This window comes from Dermacentor andersoni, chromosome 11, assembly GCF_023375885.2.
Source record: "Dermacentor andersoni chromosome 11, qqDerAnde1_hic_scaffold, whole genome shotgun sequence".
NCBI classification, from domain to species: domain Eukaryota; kingdom Metazoa; phylum Arthropoda; class Arachnida; order Ixodida; family Ixodidae; genus Dermacentor; species Dermacentor andersoni.
In genome coordinates this window covers 3,360,035-3,383,179 of record NC_092824.1, presented here as the reverse complement: position 1 = coordinate 3,383,179, position 23,145 = coordinate 3,360,035, and the positions used below count along the sequence as shown (strand labels likewise).

The following is a 23,145-nucleotide window of genomic DNA, read 5'->3' as shown; positions in this document are numbered from 1 at the left end:
GAGCGCATCTCTTCATTATCTAGTTGCACCATACCATGTTAACTCTTGAACAGTTATAATCTAATTTCATTTCTGTACAGCCTCTCTCCTACAACAATGCTCGATAAGAGCAATGTAGGTATTCGAATAAATAAAAAAAAAATTAATTATGGGGCTTTAAACCACTTTCTGGTTATGAGGCGCGCCGTTGTGGAGGACTCCGGAAATTTTAACCACCTGGGGTTATTTAACATGCACCTAAATCTAAATACACGGGTGTTTTCGTATTTTGCCCCCATCGAAATGCGGCCACCGTGGCCAATAAATAAATAAAATAGATAAATATGAAGTGATTCTAGCCTCCCTGGTTTCAAGTGTCCAGACTGACACAAATGAGGACTGCCAGATGTGCTAATCATATATAGACAATTTTTCCCGAACTTGTATGTCTCGATAAATAGCCACTTACAGCTTCTGTACCTAAAATATCTTGTGAACTTCGTGACATGACTATTGCAAGAAAAACACCCTACAGGATTTCTCATGAAAAGAAAACATGGCTGAAACAAGAGCTGCAACAAATGTTGAACAGTGGAATAATAAGGCCCTTAACAACACCTTTTGCATCACTCATAACTATTGTCCCTAAAGAAAATGGTTCACTACGACTGTGTACTGATTATCGGCAAATCAACACCCAAACAAAGCTGTATCCATTCCCTATGCCTTTGATTGACAACACCATTAATGATACTGGAGTATGCCAAAGGTTCTCATGAATCGATTTGTGCAAAGGTTACTCAGGTACCCCTCCAGGAAAAATCAAGGAAGTAAACGGAATTAATAACGGCATTTGATGTATATGAATACAACCATCTGTCATTTGGTTAGAAGAACTCGGGCACTTAATTTCAGCGCATGGTGAACGGTGTACTTAAAGATTCCATTGGAGATTTCTGCAATGTTTATGTCGATGACATTATTTACTCTCGTACCGCGGCAGAGTACTGTTCCCACGTCTCCCATGTATAGAAGCATGTACAGAAGCACTTAAAGATAAACAAAAAGAGGGTGAATTCAGAGAGAGGTTGTGTTTCTTGACAGTCTTGGATGGCTTCACGAAGACAACAAGGAAACAGTCCGTTCAACGAATCAAGGAACTGCATAAGCCCTACGACGTCCACTCACAGCCTATTTTCTTAGGACTGGCTTTACTTTCAGCGAAGGGGGTGAGGTAGTCCGTCGCCACGACGATCCACTTATTTCCAGATGTTGACGTCGGAAATGGTCCCAACAAATCCATCCCGATCTGCTGAAAAGGTTGGCAAGGAGGCTTGATCAGCTGTAGTAATCCCACTGGCCTTGTCGGCGGTGTCATGCGTCGCTGACAGTCTCGACATGCCTTGACATAACGGGTGACAGCGGTGGTCAGGCGCGGCCAGTAGTACTTTTCATGTATCCTCGATAGAGTACGGGAGAATCCAAGGTGCCCAGTGGTCGAATCGTCATATCAGGCGTGCAGTACTTCTGGATGCAGCGCCAACGGAACAACAAGAATGTTGTTGGTGTGGACTGGTGAGAAGTTCTTCTTCATGGGTGGGTTGTTTTTAATTGTGAACGAAGACAATCTGCAATTGAATGGTTCAGAGACAACGTCAGTATACCCTTCTAAATACTCTATGAGGCCTTATAGCTCCGGGTCTGCTCGTTGCTGTTCAGCGAAGCCTTCCGCACTTATCATTTCAAGGAAGGCGTCGTCATTCTCGTCGTCTTGCGGCGGCGGGTCAATGGGGGTGCGTGATAAGCAATCGGCATCGAGTGTTTTCGTCCGGACTTGTAGGTTACAGTGATGTCGTATTCTTGTAGTCTGAGGCTCCACCACGCCAGTCGTCCAGAAGGATCCGTTAAATTCGCTAGCCAACACAACGCGTGATTGCTGCTGACGACTATGAATGGCCTGCCATAGAGGTAAGGGCGGAATTTTGCTGTAGCCCAAATGATGGCGAGGCATTCCTTTTCAGTCGTAGAATAATTGCCTTCCGCTTTTGACAGCGACCGGCTAGCATAAAATATCACCCGTTCAAGTCCGTCTTTCCTCTGGACTAGGACGGCATCGAGGCGTCAGGCACTGAGGCACCGAGGCTACTGGCGTCAGCGTGGATTTCGGTATCGGCGTCCTCAACGAAGTGCGCAAGTACCGGCGGCGACTGCATGCGTCATTTGAGTTCTTGAAATGCATCGGCCTGCCGCGTTTCCCACTTGAACTCGACATCACATTCAGTTAGATGTGTTAGCGGCTCCGCGATGTGTGAAAAGTCCTTGACAAAGCGCCTGTAGTAGGCACACATGCCAAGGAATCTACGCACTGCCTTTCTTGTCAATGGGCTGCGGGAACTTTGCGATGGCAGCTGTCTTTTGCGTGACGTGGCCTAGAAACAGAAGCCCATCGTAAGCGAGGCGGCACTTTTCCAGCTTCAGAGTAAGCGCTGATGACTTGATGGTCTCTAACACTGTTGTGATTGGCTATTCGCCCCGCGACACCTTTCGGTCATGGTTTGCAAGATTATGGGGAACAGGCCGATGCCCTCGTCAAAATGGTTTATGGCCAGCATGGGAAATGCATGGAAATGAATTATGGCCAGCAAGGGAATACCTCGTTCAGGAGAGGTTTGAGCAACTAACAATGATACGGCTGTCACCTGTCAGCAGCGCAAACTGGCGTGTCCAAGCCGGAGACGGTGTCAGTGCGATGATCTGGCCATCGCCTGTCAGAGTACGATCGGAGTCGGCAAAAAGGGCAACCTACCTCTGTATTAGTGGGGCTTGATGTCGTCGGTCTCGTGACACCGGTTTGGTGGGACCTGATGTCATCGGCCTCCTGACACCGGATTGATGGGACCTGATGTCATCGGCCTCCTGATGACGGATTGGGGGATGTGACTAAACAATGATCATGCAAGGCATAAAAGGAGCTACGGATGGCGTGAGTGATCGGCGACTACAACTTCAACTTTTCTGTATTTCATTTCATTTTCTTGTACGTATGTAAATATATACTTGTCTGTCCAACGTCCTGAATATCAGACACAGACTCTCCAGTTCACCTCACTCCTCCACGAGAAAAGTGGATCCCCCGTCTTCGGACCCCCAGTTGCAACAGCACTGTCACAAGCCGCCTAAGGTGATCATCGAAATTTCCGGCGAAGACGATGACGTCATCCAAGTAAACAAGACAGGTATGCCACTTCAATCCTGCTAAAACCGTGTCCATCACGCGCTGGAATGTTGCAGTCACCGAGCACAGTTCAACTGGCATAACTTTGAACTCATAAAGGCCATCTGGCGTGATGAAGGCGGTCTTTTCGCGATCCGTTTCGACGAATTTTATTTGCAGGTAGCCAGACTTGAGGTCTGTAGTATAGTATTGCCCCCTGCCAGATCTCTGTGTTATCATACACTTATGTTTCTAGTAGTTTAGCTAGATGGCGCACCCCCTTCTGTCATGTGACGAGCTAGGACCAATATGGAGGTGTCATCTGGCGTGTGAAGCCCCTTTTTAGTAATAAACAGCCGCGAGCCGGCTCAGTCCTTGTCCGGTTTTCATCAAGAGCAGTTGGCTTCATGTCTCCCTCTCTGCGTCGGCGCTCGCTGCACGTTCGCTGGTCGGGGGCCCCCGCTTGCCTGCCGCTGCGAACACAACATCTTATGGCGACGAGGATGGGATTCCCGCAGCGGTTCCGACCAAAGCCCCGGGAAACCAACGAACTTCGAAAGTGAAGCGTCCCTTACGTGTTTGTACGGCCTGCAAACGCCGCTGACGCACTTGGCGTCGCGAGGCTTCCGAGCCTAGGACTTCTCGCCCCCTTGTTCTTCCTTGCCCCATTCCTGCTGCGAGCTCCGGCTTGCCTCCTGCACTGTCTCCTGCACGCTACCGGGCATGGTTTCTTTTACGGCGAACCTTCCCGTTTTTTTTGAAGTGCCCGGGCCACCGTTAATTTCATGGTATCGATGGAAAAAAATTTTTCAGGCCCACCTCGAAGCGGCCGGCGGTGGCCACTGGACGGACGCACGACGAGCGTCCGCGCTCGTCAGCGCTCTCGGGCGTGAGGGACAGCGAAAGTACTTTGCAGACGAGGAGCAGGAAGCAGCAAGGCAGTTAACCGGCGCAGCGTCAGCGTCAAGTGAAGCAGCAAGGCAGTCGACCGGCGCAGCGTCAAGTGGTGCGGTCCCGCCAGCGTCAGAGTTCCAGAAACTCTTGCAGCGGCTTGACCGGCTGTTCGCCACGTCAACAAATATTCTGGCGGAGAGGCACGAATGCACCAGTCGAAGGCAGTTGGAGGGAGAAGGATTCCTGGAATTCGTGACCGCATTGAAGGAGAAGGCAGTACAGTGCAACTTCGGCACAACCTACGAGTGCGTCCGAGACCAAATCATACATGGGGTAGCGAACGTCAGCGTTCGCGAAAAGTTATTAGCGCATGGTGAAACCTCGTCCCTGGACAAGGCAGAAGAAATTGGACGCGCTCTAGAAGCTCTGCATCGAGCGAACCGCGCGTTCGACTCCGAAAAAATACAACGAATCGAGGCAGCTCAACTTGGCGCTCCGTCGACGAGCCAAGATGGCCGACTTCTTCCGGGGAGCCGCCAAGATGGCCGACGTAGTCCGGGAGGCCATGAAGTTGGCCGACTTCTTCCGCGAAGCCGCAAAGAGGGCCGACTTCTTCCGTCCGCGTCTGTCTTGTCCGCGTCTGAGGGCAGCCGTCCGCGTCTGTCTTGACGGTAAGCGCTTTTGAAACTAAAAAAGATATGGAAGTTCCGGTCGTAGTTAACGGCGTGTCCATGCAACTGCTGGTGGATACGGGAGTGTCTGTGATTCATAACGGCCGAAGATTTTAGAAATCACTTTGGTTGACAGCACAGGATATCACAAACTGTGGACTTGACAAATTTCTCCAAGCAACGCATCGACATTCAAGGCCTGTTTCAAGCCACTGTCCAGTTTTTCCAAAGGTCATGCTCCGTCACGTTCCACGTAACGACTACAGGAACATCACTGCTGGGTTTAGACGCCATCCAACACTTGGGCATACAGATCGACGGTACGTCGCTGACATGTCGTCTACCATCGCTTCCTTCAGTACAGAGCCCCACAGGTGTGCCTCCGGGTTTTGATCACCTCTTCAGTGACGAGTTGGGTCTCATCAACAACTTTGTGCACCGAATTCATCGGCAGCAAGATGCGAAACCAGTATCTTCAAAGTTGCGCCGACTACCCCTCGCTCTCCGTGACGAGGTCACAAATGAATTGCGACGTCTCGAGGACTGCGACGTCATCGAGCACGTCGAGGCTTCTGAGTGGGTGTCTCCACTCGTGGTGGTGCGCAAGAAGGATGGAACCATGTGGCTCTGTGTAGATCTACGGGAACAGGACAGTCTTGTGCCTCAAGTTCAAGAAAGGGTCTTGCAGAAACAGTGGCAGACTAAACAGTACGTAGACAAACGTAGAGGTGCTCAGGCAACTCGTATCAAGGTGGGAGACACCGTCAGAGTTAGATTTAACAAGAAAGGATTTTTTAATAATATATGGGGTTTTACGTGCCAAAACCACTTTCTGATTATGAGGCACGCCGTAGTGGAGGACTCCGGAAATTTAGACCACCTGGGGTTCTTTAACGTGCACCTAAATCTAAGTACACGGGTGTTTTCGCATTTCGCCCCCATCGAAATGCGGGCGCCATGGCCGGGATTCGATCCCGCGACCTCGTGCTCAGCAGCCTAACACCATAGCCACTGAGCAAACCACGGCGGGTGAAAGGATTTTTTAAGTACAGTAAACCTCGTACAGAGAAAGCTCAGATAGGACCATCTACTTTTCTACTCAGTGATGGGAAGACGTGGCATGTGTCTAAGTTAACCCTAGTGATAAAGGATTCAGCAGATAGTACATTGTGTACAAGTGACAGAAACTTTTTGTACTCGTATTCAAATCTGGATAGTCATTCCGATGACTTGTCTGTCGTGACATCGTCCTTTCATAGTCATCAGCATCAGTTAAGTAGTTCGTCTGACTGTATCACTTCAGAGTCTACACAGTCAGCAGTCGTCTCTGATTCCGTGGGGGAACCGGTAGCCTCCCAGGACTTGTTGGGACGTCGAGAGAAGCTTCCTGGGCAACCCTCTTGTCACGATCCAACCCGGGTCGTGAACAAGGGAGGGCTCCTGGCACCCTCCGATAGACGGACGCCCCGCAGCGTGGTGGTGCTGAATGATTACTGACCGGCGAGCCGCCGTGCTCGTCGGTGTTTATTGTGGCTCGGCGACCAATGTTGCCTGCCGAGCTTTAGCAGGCCACCGAGCTTGGCGGGCTAACCAAGATTATGTCCGAGGGGGCGTCACATACTTGCTACAACCCCTCACCCCCAGTTTGTTTGTTAACCCTTTCGCTGTCGGACGTTTCTGGCCGTGACGCACCCCCAGTGTCGGCTTGGTTTCAGGGAACGAGCATAACAGGGAATGAACATAGCAATTTATTTTTGATTATGATTGGTATACAAATAACATAGTCAATGCAATATGCACATTTCAGTGTTCTGCAGCTGTTGTTAGTAAACATCATCATCATCATCAGCCTGACTATAAAATCCGTTCAACATGCGAATCTGACGATGCGGAACCCTCTTCCTCTCATGCGACTTTCTCCGAGTCCGAATCCGAGCTCGGCTCATATTCTGAATCGGAATTCAGCCACCGCTCCCATGAGCAGACGAAGGTCCCGCGCGCCGAGCCATCCGAAAGTAACCGCGCAGGGAGGATGCGCTTTCAGTCGCCCGCGCAACGGAGAGAAATGGGACGTTGCGTGATCAAGAAGACAGAGGGAGATGGAAAAAGGCTAAACAAAGTTCGAAGGGCTTTACGTTTACTGCTGCAAGTCGGAAGCGAGGGTGCGGCGAGAGAGCAAAAGCAGCAATCGAGTCACCCTTTTTGGAGAGGCAACAGCACGTGCGCCTGAACTTGACGCGCCGTAGCAGGCCCACCAACAGAAGAAAAATGAAAACCTTCAAACCAACGGAGATTACAGAACAACCCTTGAACCCATAACCACACGCACGCGACGCATGATCCAGCGAACGCGGAGCCACCGCGCCACTCAGCAAGGAGAAAGTGGGGAGTGGCAGTCGCACCGTACTCTTCAATACATGGATGAACACAGGTCGGGGCGAATATACGAACTTGTAGAAAGAGTCAACAGATGGCGTGGCAAATCCAGGAGCGCCTGCTTTGCGCTCAGGCGCGAAATTTTGAACGCACGATAGAGAACGTACCAGTACGTCAGTGACACCGTGGGGGGGAAGCGCGATGACGTACCGGTACGTCCGTGACAGCGAAAGGGTTAAATAAAAAACAAACGTCCAAGTTCAAACAAATGTCCAAGTTCAAGTTAAACTCATCAAACAAACGTCCAAGTTCACACTACGAGGCTCTGCCTCTACCCTAGCTGGGTCGATGGTGCCTGCTACCCAGGCGAGTAACGGTCTGGTGGCCTCCGCCGTCGAGTACTCCTCCTGGGCACCGGTGTTGATGGGTCGGGTGTGGCAACGCCGGGTGCTGCCTGAGCCAGCCTTGCTCCATCCGGGGGGTCCGTAGTGGTCTGCCTTGCGAGTGGTGCCGGGCTTGACACCGGTCCCACGGGTGCCACACCACTGGCTACGGTTGCCGCCTCCGAGGTAGGTGGTACTCCACTGGAAGCGACTGGTGCTGCCGCTAGTCCTGCGGGCTGGAACTCAGTGGCAGTCGAGGGTGCTGGCCAGGTCCCGAGGCGAGGTCTGACATGGTCGGCGTGTCTATGCCACCTGGCCCCATCTGGCATGCGAACGAGCAGCGATGAGGCGCTGGCAGGAGACATCACCTGTCCGGCAGACCAGGGTGAGCCAGGACGGAAGTTCCTAGCGAAAACTGGAGCTCCCGACTCTGGCAAAGGCCCGGGACGGCACCCTTGGTCAGCAGCCAGCTTCTGCTTCTCTGATTGAGCCTTGCGCAGCTTGCGCTTCCTGCGGGAGACCTCGCTCTTGAGCTGCCTGTTGCGGCTCTGCAGGCTCGTTATAATGTGCCGCATCTCCCGGTTGATTGGCTGAGCCTGCTCGCTGGACACCGACCGACGACGCCTCAAACTCAGTGCGTAGATTCTCGTACTCTCGACGAATCTGCGCGATGTTGTCCTCGAGGCGGATGACCTCAGAGCGAAGCTTCTTCTGGACAACCAGCTCCTCGCTTTCCATCTGCTCAATGTGGCGAAGGTGCAAGTTTTTGGCTGTCGACAGCAAGGAGCGACACTCGTCCTGCTGAGTCTTGAGTTGCATGCTCTCGTTGTACAGCACGAAGAACTGGCTCTGCAGGCACTTGTACTCTGCCGTGCTCACCACCAGGCTCTCGGGCAGCGACCGCAGCTCTATCCGCAGCCGCTCCACCGTCTTCAGGGCCTCCTTGTGGTCAAGCTGAAGCTGCTCCAGCTCCAGCAGCCGTGCCGATGCCAGCTCCCGCTGTTCCTCGAGCTGGCTCTGCAGGTCCTCCAAGCGCAGGGAGGCTGCTCCGCCACCACCGCCACAGCCCCCAAAATCCACATGTAGGCGGGACCAGGGTCTCTGTGGGAACGGCCAGGGGGTGCTTTCCACATTACGCGAGGCTCGCTGATGCTCCTGGCAGATTTGGCAGCTCTGCATCACATGCAGGCTGGCTTCCGGGTACTCTGGCAGACGAATGCCCAGTACATGAATCCAGTTTCGGCCCAGCAGCGCCGGCGACGACGCCTTCGTTAAGTAAAGGGGAAGGGTTGCCTCCCTGTCGCCAAAACGAACGCTGACCTGTGCCTGACCCTGGACCTGGGAGAGTTGCCCGGAGGAGCTGCGCAGCATCACGCCCGAAGCCTCGACGGACACGCCGGGGAAAGTCCGCTTGAAGAGCTTCCCGGCCATTACAGACACGCTGGCCCCCGTGTCCAGCTTGATGGAAATGGGGTGCCCGCAGATTTCGACGGTCAGCATGTATGGCGGCACAGACGACGGTACAAAGCCTGTGTGCCACATGTCGAAAATCGGCGGGTCCTCGGCCACGACGTGGAGCCTGGCCGAGGAAGAACTTGAGCTTGCTGCCGCATGCCTCCGCCGCGTACCCTTGCGACGGCTACCCTGGCCGCGGGCTTGTGTTGTACCTGGGCTTGAATCTGGCTGCTGCTTGCTGTTCGTCCTCCCACTTTGGCATACACGTGCCAGGTGCCCAGTTTTCCCGCACGTAAAGCATTGTGCTTGAGAGAACTGGCACTGTGAAGGGGAGTGGGCACCACCACAGCGACCGCAGGTACTGCCCTTTGTCGCGAACTTGTTGACTGCCGCTTCCGCCGACGGTGAGCCAGTCGCACGGGAAATCTCGCCGGCGTCCTTGGCAGCAGCTTCCATTGCCAGCGCTGCCTTCACGGCGTCGTCCAGCGACGGGTCGGGAAGCTCCAGGAGTCGCGTCTGCATGGCGGGGTTGTTGATTCCGCAGACGAAACGGTCCCGGAGCAGCGAGTCCAGTTGGTCCCCGAAGGCGCAGGCACTCGCTAACCCTCGTGGCGCAGCAACGAATTGCCCGAGGGTCTCTCCTTCCCGGCGGCTCCGGTTGTTGAAGCGGAAACGCTCCATTAGCGTGGACGGTGCTGGGTTAAAATGCAAGCGCAGTATGGCAAGCAGCTCACCCAGCGTCTTAACGAGCGCCGTGGCTGGCTTGAGAAGGTCGAGTGCTGCCGAGCTTTAGCAGGCCACCGAGCTTGGCGGGCTAACCAAGATTATGTCCGAGGGGGCGTCACATACTTGCTACACCTCTCCAGCTTTGAGCGACAACCACATTCAATTGTCTAACCAGGGGGAGGGAAATAGTAGTGGGACGACTGGGTCTTCAAAGTCGACCAATACGCGTCGCAACCCCCAAAGTTCTTCTGGGGTACACACGCGTCCTCATCGTGACAGAAAACGGCCTCCGTGGCTCGATGATTATGTCTCTTGAATCTAGAGCGTATTGCCGTCTTCGAAATGCCACGGCTAGGGGCCTCGCTGTGACATTTAGGAGACAGTTCACTTTTCGTTCACACAGGTGTAAAATGTGTTCCTTGTAGCGGTGCAGCAAGTCTTGTGTCGTGTTCCTTGTCGGATTTTGTTTTGACTGACTGCCTGTGTTTTGGTGCCCAAGACTGGTGCGCGTGTATGTGAACTTGGGCGGGGACGGACTGAATTTGTTGTGGACTTAAGTGCGTGCCTTGTGTGCATCTGGTGCGTGTGTGTGAGCGTGGGGGGGAACGAACTGAATTTGTCCTTGGACTTAAGTGCGGGTCATGTGTGCGCGTTTCACGGCATGCTTACTTTGTTTCCAGGGGGGGATGATGTAGTATAGTGTCGCCCCCTGCCAGATCTCTGTGTTATCATACATTTATGTTTCTAGTAGTTTAGCTAGATGGCGCACCCCCCTTCTGTCATGTGACAAGCTGGGACCAATTTGGAGGTGTCATCTGGCGTGTGAAGTCCCTTTTTAGTAATAAACAGCCGCGAACCGGCTCAGTCCTTGTCCGGTTTTCATCAGGAGCAGTTGGCTCCGCGTCTGCCTCTCTGCGTCAGCGCTCGCTGCGCGTTCGCTGGTCGCGGGCCCCCACTTGCCTGCCCCTGCCAACACAACAAGGTCCATCGACGAGGAGTATATAGTATTGCAGAGCCGATCCAATGCGTCGTCTATCCATGGGAGGGGGTATACATCCTCCTTTGTGATCTTGTTCAGCAGACGATAATAGATGCAGAAACGTAGGGTTCCGTCCTTTTTCTTTTCCAAGACTACAGGAGATGCTTACGGGCTTTTCGATGGCTGGATGATGTCGTCGCGCAGCATTTCGTCGACTTGCTGCCTAATAGCTTCACATTCTCACGTCGAAATTCGGTAAGGGCTCTGGCAGAGCAGTCGAGCACACTCTTCGGTTATTATGTGACGCTTTGCGGCTGGTGTTCGTCGATGACATCGAAAAGCAGTCTTTGTATCATCTAAGAAGAGTTCTAAGCTATTGCTGCTTACTCATGGAGAGACTTGGATTGATGTCGAAGTCTGGTTCAGGAACTATGGTCGTCGGGGTAGATGCACCAGAATCCGAGAGGACAAACGTATTGTTGGTTTCCACAATTTCCTCGATGTATGCGATTGTCGTGCCCCTGTTGACGTGCTTGAACTCCTGGCTGAAGTTTGTCTGCGGCACTTTCGTTTTTCTTCCGTGAAGGGCCCTAGCGTGGTCGTGGAGGGGGACCTTAACGGCAGGCGACGGCTGTGTAGGTCATCAATTCCGGCTGGGTCTGTGGTGATTGTGGGTGCACCTCGGGAACTCCAAACGATCGCTGAACCTCTTCTTTGACGATTTCGGCAATTGAGACCACTTGAGGTTGCAATGAAGGGAACAGCTTCTGAAGCTCCTCTTGTATGACCACCCTCTCTCGTCGTCGGTGGCCAGTGATTTAACTCCAGCGTAGTTTGTTGAGTTGCTGCGGCGGTTGTATAGCCGGTTCCACATTTCTAGTGTCTTCTTGTTGCTTGTGGCCTCGCGAAGAAACTCGTTGACGGTCTTCTGTGGGCTTCTTACCATTCTGGTGAAAAGTTCCTCTTTCACACCACGCATGAGTAGGCAGACTTTCTTCTCTTCAGACATTTCCGGGTCGACGTGACAAAATAGACGGGCCATCTCCTCCACGAAGATCACGATTGTCTCATTGTGCAGCTGCGCTCTGGTTTCTAGTAGACCTTGGGCTCACTCTTTTCACACGACACTAGTAAATGTCTGCAGGAAGCCCCTGCAGAACAGCTTCCACGTCGTTAAGGTGGCTTCTCGATCCTCGAACCACGTCCTGGCGGCGTCCTCCAATGCGAAATAGACATGTCGCAGCTCGTCGTCGCTGTCCAAGCTGTTAAACGTAGCAACTCTCTCATACATCTCCAGCCAGCTTTCCGGGTCCTGAAATGTGGAACCGCGGCACGTCGGTGGTTCCCTGGGCTGCTGTAGCATGATGGGGGACGCCAGGGCTACCACTGGGGATGACTTAGCGACCATCTTCCTGGTCACCTCAGGCAAAAGTCTGTGCTCAGGGGGCACTTGCAGCCCGTGGCACCTGGCTGGTTCGTGGCAACTTTGGTGTTGTCTTCCGCGTTCAGGCTTGGATCACAGCTTTGTGGGGGAGTCTAGTACATGAACGTAAACCACCTCCACCAGATGTCATGTGGTAGTGACCGCAAAGAACACAGTAGCAATACTGTGAAAGACAAAAGTAACTTTTATTGGGCGAACCTGTGCCCACAAAAACAGGCTACACTCAAAGAACGGCGAAAGTGGTGAACACAGTTGGCGATCGTTGAAATCTGATCAGCAGGTCAAGCGCGTCAGCTTTTATACATGAACCATCGAACATTCCAGAGTAATCGCCGGTGCCCGCGTGTCTTCCAGAAAGTTCTACACCCTTCCTGTCGTGCATACATGCGATCAGATTACACAAGGTTCGGCGACAACCGACAACGTATAGAAGCATCGATAACATTCCAGAAACTTCACATACATGTAGGCGCGTCCTGCGCTGAGCCATAACATTTCTTAGGCGGTAAAAGCACTCACCCGTAAAAGATAAATGAGTTCACATGTCAATACGTATTTGAGCTGCCTGTGATTGTAGCTGGCAATTGGCTTTCTCGAAAAGCGGGATCACACCTTTAAAAAAAATCCGAAAGGTAGTCAGAGGTCAAAAAATGAAGCAGCGTTTCTTCACAAGTGAGAACAGCTTCTTGTCTTACAGACTCGGATAATGCTTTGGCTTTTGTTGCAGCTGGGGCATCCTTTTTCTCGGTTGGTACTTTACACCTGCGAGTGGCTTCGTCGGACTTTGTGCCTCCTGGTGGTTTGGGCCTGCAAGGAATCTGATGAGACTCTAAAAAGGATGGGCACCGCCTCCTTGCTTTGATTTCACTTAAGAAAAAGCTAACCAGAGATTGCCACTGGTCAAGCACTCTTCTCAGGCACTTGCCTAGTGACAGCCAACGAGTCGGTACATGCTTCAAAATTTTTCGCATTTCCACACTGTGCATTTCTTGAAATTCAGACAGCTTGTCCTTGAGTTTAGAGCTCTCTTCCCAGTAATAAAATATTTCCACAAGGACCTCAACAAACAAAGCCGGCAAGCACGCGGCTCCTTTCTCGGCAGCAAGGTTCGCACGGGCAGCCAACTACAACCAAGTTTTCTTGTGCCTACTTTAAGTCTACGGCAACGCCGTTTTATTTTCTCTAACATAATGTTTGCGTTGTCGGCGCAAAATGCAATGCAGTTTGACACGGGCACGTCAAAGATCTCCATTGCCTGCAACATGAAGTTTCCGATTTTTCTTCCTGTTGCCTCCCCGTGGAGTACCTGAGTGCTCAGTAACCAACTTTCAATGTGCGAGCATTCCTGGACGTAATAAGTCACCAAAATCAGGTACAGTTGTGCAGTAGTGTCGTTGCTGCCGTCGACCGCAACAGCAAAAGCACGGTGCTTGATTGTCTCCAGCATCGTGCTCTGCACCTTTGATGCTATTTCTCCTACAATTGCACTTGCCTTCATATGTCCACATCCATAATGCCTCGCCTCACTGAATTTCGGAAACATTTTCCGTAGAAGAGGCCCAACATGGTCGCTGACATAAGGGGTAAGTTGTGTTCGACGAGGAATCCCGTAAACAGGCACTCCGCATACATGATACTGTCGTCGCAGTTGTTCCGGAGCAAGTTCATTATGTTGCCTTGCTGCTCAGCGGAGCAAACATAGCTTTGATGCTTCGCTGTGGAAACGTGCATTGTCAAGTCGCCTTTGCCACCATGAGAAACGCTGGCGTCACATGCACATATTGTACAGAATGCAAAACGTTCTTTTCTAGATGTCAAAAAGCATAGGAATTCAGAATTATAAGTTCCCAAAAACTTCTGCAAATACCTTTTCTTGGGCTTTGATAGCGCCATGGCATCAAGCACAGAAGGATTCTAACTTTACGCTGTGCACCACACACAGATGGCCGAGCGAACACTAATCGTACACACAAGCAGCAGTAACAAGATGTACCATGGAGGAAGGCATGCATGAAATGCAGGAGCTACACTGGCTCTGGCTTTGGTCGGCTTACTAGGCACCGTGGTTGGCTGCTTAGTCGATGATACCGATTGTGCAAGTGCGGCCGTTGTTGGTGATGCTGACGATTACAATGTAGCTGTGGATTCTGCGGTGCAAATTTCGCAAAAACCATTATCGTGCAAGCTGAGACCACTTTTCGGGAGATATAAGGCAGTGATCGTACAATCGGATAGCTCAATGAAAAATTGGTAGTCTCCCGGGCGAATCGGGAGGCTTGGCAGGTATGCCATCCTGATATTGCCAAATTTCGCCAAACCCTATGAGCTCTGCATTGACGTGTCCAATTATGGCACAGGAGCAGTGTTATACCAAAGAGATTCAAACCAAGATCGAAGCCACCAGTTAAAAGGAATGCGATCACGTGTGCCGAGATGGATGGAAATCGGCCCGCATCACAGGCATTCGGAGTTTCCGAAACTTGCGCGCATTAAAGGTCATTGGCTATTACTTCTACATTTCTTCAAAAGCGGAAGTAAATTACACAACTACGGAAAAGGAGGCCTTAGCAGTAGTGCTGGCGTTACAATACTTCAAGAGTTATTTGGAGGGCCGCCAGTTCAAGCTTTTCACGGACAATCAGGCTTTGACATACCTTCTGAGCCTTACACAACCGAAGGGAAGACTGGCAAGATGGATTAGCGAAATTCAGCGGTTCACTTTTGATGTTAGACACAGACCTGGTGAAAAGCTACCTGACACAGACGTGTTATCAAGATTGCACATGCTGCCAATAAACAACTATCAAGGGGCACATGTCGTAAGTGTATGGCAAGACACTGAAGAGCTAAAAATAGTGGATGGAAAGCTTGTTGTCCCTCAAAGTTACATATCTAAAATATTGCGGCTCTATTACGACAGTCCACACTCAGGAGGGTATGATGGCTTTTGGCATACCTATTGGAAGATTCAGAAACGTTTTAGGTGGAAGAACCTGAAAGCCGATGTAGAGGATTACATCAAGGCCTGTCATCAATGCCAGACTATCAAAGCCAAGTTCCGCCCAAAAGGAAACCAGATGGTCATTCCTGTGAATTCAGATGTCCCCTTCGAAGTCGTTCATGTCAATTTTGCTGCAATCAAAAAGAAAGAGAAGATTGTGCACCGAACTCAGTCTTTTATCGTGGCTGTGGACCAGTGCACACGTATGGTGGCAGCCAAACCCGGAAGAGAAGATGCAAACATTGCGATTGCAATGATGGTAAGAGAGGCATTTAGACACACTAAGGTGATTGTCTCTCACAATGGGCCTGAATTCTGCAGCGAGAGGTTCCGTCAGTGGGCAGTAGAAAACGGTATCACTGAGATTTTCAGCACCATACCACCCGGAAGGAAATACACTAGCGGAACGCCTCATACTAAAAAGTTGAAGACCATTTCTGTATACACAGAATTTCGTGGAGGATGGAAGTGTGCTTTCGAGGCAGGGTTAGGCATCACACTCAATCTCGTACAGCACGATTTCGCTGTAGCCCTCAGTTTGCTGCCTTTCTGAAGATGACGTGGTTACCAGCAGACTACAAACTCAGCATAGTAGGGAAAATCCATATTCCAGAAAGCAGGAAGACGTCAGAGGAATACAATAGGTATAAATGTACAATGAAGAAATACCACAACTCACGCCATGCAACTCACATGCCCAACATACAACCTGTAGACATGGCGCTAGTACGAAAAGGTCTTGATGGTTCGAAAAATGCTTTCGCAGGCCCTTATGTTGTCCTCAAAATGGTGAAGTAGCAAGGTATACTGTAGTCGGTGCACTTTGAATGACCAGCAGGCAGGACAGAAGTTACAAATGTAGGTAACCTGGTGCCTTACCATCCGTGGAAGGATGGCAATAAAAGACCTGGAGGATGTAATGTCCCGGTCAAGAGAAGAGGAAGCGAAGAGAGAGAGGAAGAAGAAGATCAAAGTAAACAGTAAACAGTTGATCAGTTTTGGTTCCTTTATTTTACACAAGTTTTTACTTTATCTGGCAGGGAACTTTGGTTGGGATCGTACGAACCGTGGCATTAAAGTAACTAGCAGAAAAATTCTGCATTGAGGAGAGTACTTTGGCTATAAAGGAACAGCTGACTGCACAAGCACAACAGGCGGGGAGCAGATGAGCAGTTGCCACTTGTGAGCAGCCCTTGCTACATCTGTCAAATTGTAACAAAAGAACCGCTGACTTCTATCAAATTGTAACAAAAGAACCGCTGTCATCTAGTGTTCACCTGGCACCTTTAAAAGTGTTACTTGCTGGCTATACTTATGGATGTTCTACTGTCTGAATTTGGTTTCGCCATTTCTCATGTACAGTTAAACCTCGGTATAACAATGTACTTCAGCGTACAGTCTGTAGACATCTCTCAAATTATCTGGAAACTTTCCAATTTTTCATCACCAGTGCAACATGGTTTTCATAAGGTGTTGTCTACAATAACGCAGATTGTTCTGACAGTCCACAATCTTTCACAAACAATAATAGTCAAGACAGATTGACCTAATTTTGTTAGACTTTGCCAAAGCATATGATAAAGTCTTGATAAAAGATAAATCATAAACTCTTGCTAAAAAATAAATGAAATATTTAGAAGTGCAAACACTACTAAGTGGTTTACATCCTACCTCCACTCTTGTGAGCAGTACTATATTGAAATAAATAAAATTAAATCCAGGTCCAAACCGGTTTTCTCTGGAGTACCTCAAGGCAGTGTTCCGGGGCCTCTTATTTCTTATCTCTTTCAATGATTTGCCTTCTGATATAACTGTCCCACTAAGATTGTTTACAGACAACTGCATCACATACAGAGTGTCCCAGGTATTTTTAGCCAGAGCTTAAAAATATGTGAATGCCACGTAGCTGGACCGAAAGAAGGTAATTTTGTTTGTCACTTGGAGAAACCCTAATTATTTTTTTCATTCCACCTAATTAGATAATTAGTCTTAATTAATCAACTTCTCAAACATTACAATTAGATTAAAAGTGTCAATGAGAAAATTGTAGAGCGACATGAAAAACTTCCTATACAGCTTTCTGTTCCTCAATACATGCTACTTAAAAGTGTCTATCTGAGCATGAAAGAAGCCTGCCAATACATGCAAAATTGCAGTGCGCGGCCAGTCGTGCGGCAATTTTGCTGGCGACTGGCGACCTCGCGGCGCCTACGGCCGACGGTGTGCGCTGGAGAAATGCAGCTGCATGCACGGAGCGCTGTTGCTCTGCGTGTGGTGCCGAGTTACACAAGATCTAGCAAGAGTGATCGTACCTTGGAAATCAATTTACCGTGAACATGGCAGTGCTGCCACTGTTGATCGATGCATGCGGCACACTTTTCACTGTCGGCAAGGCCGTTCTGTATCCTCGAGCAAGCTTGCCAAAGTAGGCTAACGAAATTTTGACAGTAAAGTTTCGTTCTACAATGCATTACCTATCTGTGCTGTCTCATTTCGCAACAACGGAATTCTCGCAATCGCGAATTTTTTCGCGTTCCCCACCGGTTTTGTGATTGCGACGTTCAACTGTAGTCTATATAACAAAGTAATGGATATAACGAAGTAATTTCAGCATCCCCTTCAACTTTGTTATAACAAGGTTTGAGTGTACTATAATAACTTTCATGAGATCTTACGTAACTATCAAACTTTTGAAAAGTGGCACAGTACGACAAATGCTGGTGACCAATATGCCGAAGCATCTGATGCAGAGTGACACGAAGTCTCGTGCAAATGATAGTACCATATTTACTTGTTAGTAACACGAGTTCTTTTTCGTGACTTTCGTTGCATAAACTCCACCCTCACGTTACATTCGAATAACACCAAAATTTAGGATTTTAAAGCAAATATTCTAAGACCACGGTCTTTAGCATTTTGTTGGCAACTGTACCTTCACGTCTCAATCTAATCCATAGACAAGTCTACCAAAGTCAAAGCTGATCGATTCGAATTGACACCATTTTCGATGTGCTTGCGACTGGTGTCACAGTTAAAGGTGCCGCCGTGCCCTGCGGCTTTCACACTTCGACTAGGATCAGTCACGACGTGACGATGACGCAGTGCATTTGGTATGATGTCCACTTCGAGAGACAAGCAATGTTAATGGCCAAGGAGTTGGAAAGCTCCGCTGCAGTTTGGCAGCTTGACGTCAACTAGTCAAAGATTCATGGATGGTGAACCAGCGGAAGCCCTCTTTAACCGAAAGGGCTTGATCTGTGTACCTCGTAGGAGCTCGGTACTGCCTTCTGCCCCCGAATGAAATGGTTGTGCAATCTTTTAAGAAGTGCTTAATCTCAAATGAGCTCCATGGCATGGAAAATGACCCAATTCTCGGGCGATCACTCTCGGAGATAGTTTTTTATTTTCGTGAGACCTGGTGTACGACCGGCGGCACTTTTGGGCATTATTCGAAGACAGCGAGCTTGGCATAGTGCCAGACACAGTTGCTGGGGATGGGTTTGGCACCGAGTCAAGTTCATTTCCCGAAAGTGATTGCCCGAGAATACCACCCAAGCTCACTCATCCTCAGACGCCGATGCAATGAGGATGACAGGCACTACTCGTAGAAGCAAAGTGTGCTGCTCACACAGAAAGAAGACGACGCTTTGGCACTGCAAGTCTTGCGCTGGTTCCGACATTGCCAGTCAACTTGCTGCGTCTGTGCCTAGCAGTAGAACTCGTTTCAAAACTGTAAGCCCTTGAATAATGGTACTGTTTCTTTATCTGTTCATCTCACGAAACATTCGCGGTTTTATTTTTATTTCACGTGACTGGAAAGCCTACCTTCAAGTTACAATCGCTGCTGCATTACATTTGAGTAAATACATTATCTCCGAGAGTGATTGTAGTCAAGCCCAAAATGAACTCACAGCAACCTTTAAGAAAACGTGCTCTGCTGTCATCTTGTAATAGCAATGACACTGCGTCTGACAGCTCTGACGGTAGGCTGTTGTCAATGCCACAAACGCAGTTTTGATTTCGTACCTGATTGTAACACACTGGCTATTTCAGACTCATTTTATTTCAGAAATATGCTATGCGTTAGGTTCATGCAAATACAGTAAAAGGTTTCCCATATGTCCCGACGTTCCTGCAATTTGAGCTTGATAACATCTATACAGTTAGGAAAACAGGAAGCCCACAAGTTTAAAAAAGTATGTAATGCTCAGGGATGACATGCTCAACGTATAGCAACATACGTCCAACAAAATTACAGCAGAAAAAAACAGATTACAGGCCTAAAGATATACTTTACTAAACAATATTCGCTTATTACCCTACCATATCGCTATGACCAAATTCTTCAAAGAACGTCACAACTTTACCAAGTTTGGCGAGCTCTACAGCAACTCAATGGGAAAAAAAAAAGGAAAGAAAAGTGTGGGTATGTGCGAGGGACGTAATCCACCAACCTCTCATTGATGAACTCAATTGCTTCGTCTGCACTGTTCACCCTCAGGATTGGCAGCACTGGACCAAAGATCTGCATGGCATAACAAAAGCATTAGACTAGACAATTTTTTACTGTGTCCATAAACAGCATCGTTGTCCAGAAGTCAGCACTCTGGTATTCCTTCAATTATATCTTAAATCCACAAAGCAAAGAAGTGAATACATCAACACAGGCAAGTCTACCCACATTAGTACTAGATTTTGAGCTGTTGGTGTCGTCAACAAGAACTTCTGCTCCCAAGAAAGGGTCATTAAGACACAGCTCTATTACGTAAAAGATTTTGTGGCGTCGTAATGGCTGCACAGATATATTACAAGGATACTGAATAAAAATATGAAATTTCACTCTTTTTTTTTGTAATGGTACTTTTCCTTTGTTCTTCATGCTTGGACTTTGTAAAGTCTGCAGCATTTCATTAAAAATTTAGGAAATGAAGAACGCATCGGATTGCACCTACAAGAAACGATTATTCCAAAACACTGTAATCATATCACACAGAACAGATCACTATTTAGCGAGGTTTACGAGTGCGCGCCAACAAACGTGACCTCTGCCTACCCATGGCAGCAGCATACAGACGCGGACAGTCAGCCTTGGCACAGCTCGGCTGACGAATGCATGCGCAGAGCAGTGCTTTGTGAACGCACCGAGCGAGAGAGGTGAAGGAATGACGGGTAAGGCAGGGAGGACAGGAGTATCTGGTGAGCACTGTAAAAAGGGGAGGGCAAAAATTGTGCAGGGGCCGTATTCTGTAGCGGTTCACTTTGGAACCGGTTCGGTCTGGCTGTTACGTCTGGACTACGTCACTCTGAGAAAGAGTGGAACGGGGCGGCGTGAGGGGAACCAATCAACGAGCAGCGGTCTGCTGGAAGATCACGTCATCATTTTTGTTTGTACTTGGGGGATGGTATAGCAATTGAAGGATGTTGCTGGTTTGATAAAAAAACATTGGTTGTATAGAACACTTGCAAATATAATTTTCAGTAATAAATGTGAGCTTGCGGCGCAGACGGCTACTGGGAGTTGAAATTTTATTCGTGTTGTTTTCTTATTTAGTCGCTAGATGGTAGGCCATACGTTATGCAAACAACTTGCTTCGTTTTGTTTACGTATTGGACTTGTTTGCACGCCGAAACCGAAACGATGTCGTCGCACAAGGACAGGCGGCTGGGTCCTCATGTTTCAGCGAGGCAGCGCGAAATACTCGTTTCATTTGTCGAGGAGCACCCCTACCTAGCAAAGGCGTCATGTGTGTTGGGCCAGCACAGCTGACGGTGGCTTTCCGTTGCGCCGTGGATGGGAATCTAACCCATCCTTTTTCTTTGCCCACAATCGTAATGGCCTTGGCGACGGCTGTAATGATCCGGTTGACCAAAGGCTGCGACAGTGCAATCGCTTCTTCATTCCCGACGCACTGTTGAACGCTCCTGGTGGCAAAAAACCGCAGTGCGCACAGCACTTTCATCGTAGTGTCGACGCCACAAAATCTTTGAGGTTCGAGATGTTCTTCTAGCTCATTGCAAAGACGTCGCACTATGTCTTTGGAGAGCCTAAAATGCCTTCGAAACTCTTCTTCAACCATGCTGAACGCGTCGCGTCGTTGCCTCTCGTCGCATTGTTGTCTTTCGGCGCTCGCCAGCAGCACAACCTAGCACAACCAAAGGAGCCGCCATTGCCGTCGCTGTCTCGTCTCGTCTAGGTGCGGCTCATCAGCTGGCGCGAGACTAGCCGGCAGCCACGGTTGCCCTAGTAACCCTAGACATCATGCTCGCCACCGCGCGCGACCCTCGAGCAAACCACTTCTCCGCGGTTCCTCTCGTAGCAAGGAACCGGTTCCTTTCCAGATAAGTGACAACCTGTGTAACGTCAACAAAATTTGTTGTCCCGCCCACCAGGGATGACGATAACGAAGCGCCGACCAATGGTAACAGCCAGACCGAACCGGTTCCAAAGCGAACTGCTACAGAATACGGCCCCAGATCCCATGCACTGTGGGAATCGACGTTATGCGAAGCATTTCGCAGGTGGCTGGCTATACAGCAGACTTGCTATACAGCATCCAGAGGGCATCGTGCACATGCATATTGGTGAGGTCCAAAAGAGTTAACTGCATCTCTTTTCTTCTCTGCCACACTCCTTCCATGCATATACGCACTCTGAACCACCCCTCCAACACGGTGTGCCAGTGGTGGCGGCAGCAGCAGCGGCAAAGACAAAGGAAAAGCTTTAAAAAGTCATTCAGAAGTGTCACCTGGCTTCCAGAGCATGGCTCGAGTCACAAATCCAATTGAAACTTCACAAAAACGCGCAACGAAGAAGCTTGTTTGTGGGCTTCTACTGCGTGAGCAGCACAGGTAGCAAGAAAGGACTAATTTACATAAAGAGCAGAGATAAGCAGCTCCAGTATGCCGAGGGCATGCATGGCGCTTTGAGCGGCTGCAGTCTGGAGACCGCAAGGATCACGCGCATTGATTCTAGCAGGTGCTTCAGCATTTTTTCAACGCTTTCCTTGTCATATTTTGGGGCTCCTTGCTTGCCTATAGGATTGTCGGCTTTACTAGCACATAATTATGCAAAGTGCTAACTAAAGCGACTATTGGATTCAAACACAAGGTACGATCCAGCAGCTGACTTTTTGCAGCAACATCATCACATCAATGATTTTCAACAAATTCCAACAGGATGCAGCGTCGGAGTGCATGCCAAATGAAAGACAAACTGCCTAGATTTTGTCATACAAGGGCAGCGGTGATCGGACGGCCGCCACCAAGTGCCGCACAAATTGGGCGTGACAGTGCCTGCCACATAGTAGCACGTGCCATCGGGAGGAGGCTCTTCCTCACCGGTCTGATCACCCCAGCTAACGCGTTTGAGTCTATCATTGTTCACATTGGCACAAAAACTGGCTACAATTTGTTGCCAGCACGAAATAGTAACTAACAAAATAAAATTATGTCGAAAGTGTGGCTGTTCAGCAAAAAAACCACTGGCAAGATAGGGAGCCAGAATACGAGGGCATTTTGCAGGCAGGCAGCACACCACCAACTGCCTCAGCAAGGAACGTATTTGGGCTTGCGCTATTGCTCTTTGTATTGGTGGCATCGAGAAAACCAACTGTCTTTATTCATGTGAAAAATAGCGGTAGGAATGTTGATCATGTTGGCAAAAATAGGTGCTCTATGACGAGGTAGAGCTGCAAGGCAAGCGCCATCAGCCGTGGTGTCCAGTGATCTATAGCCCTCTGGCCCTATCGGCGGCTATTAGTTAATGGCGCACCGCTGTGAATAGCGCAGGCACTTTTCAATGACAAATGTGTAGAACAAAGCAACGTCATCTAAAGATGTTTGTTTTTACTTCTTGACAAGGATATGATTAAGTAAAGCAACTGCGCTCATCCGTCCACATACTTGTTCCCTTCTTTGTCATCTTTTTGCCAGTATAAAACTCAGTGTAACGTAATCATGAAGGATATAACATCTTTCGAGCATATAAGCAAGGGTGCTGGATCTAGATGGACTACGCTTTACA

At 49.4% G+C, this 23,145-nt stretch overlaps 1 protein-coding gene across 5 annotated transcripts in view; it reads right to left on the bottom strand.

Moving 5' to 3' along the window:
- Positions 1 to 23,145, bottom strand: part of Aldh-III (Aldehyde dehydrogenase type III) — a 232,690-nt gene that overhangs the window by 91,148 nt on the left and 118,397 nt on the right. For all 5 annotated transcript variants that reach the window (XM_055064319.1, XM_055064320.1, XM_055064316.1 and 2 more), the window contains exon 8: positions 19,577 to 19,647. In XM_055064319.1, coding sequence (XP_054920294.1) covers positions 19,577 to 19,647 — 71 coding nt within the window. The remainder of the gene's footprint in view (positions 1 to 19,576; positions 19,648 to 23,145) is intronic.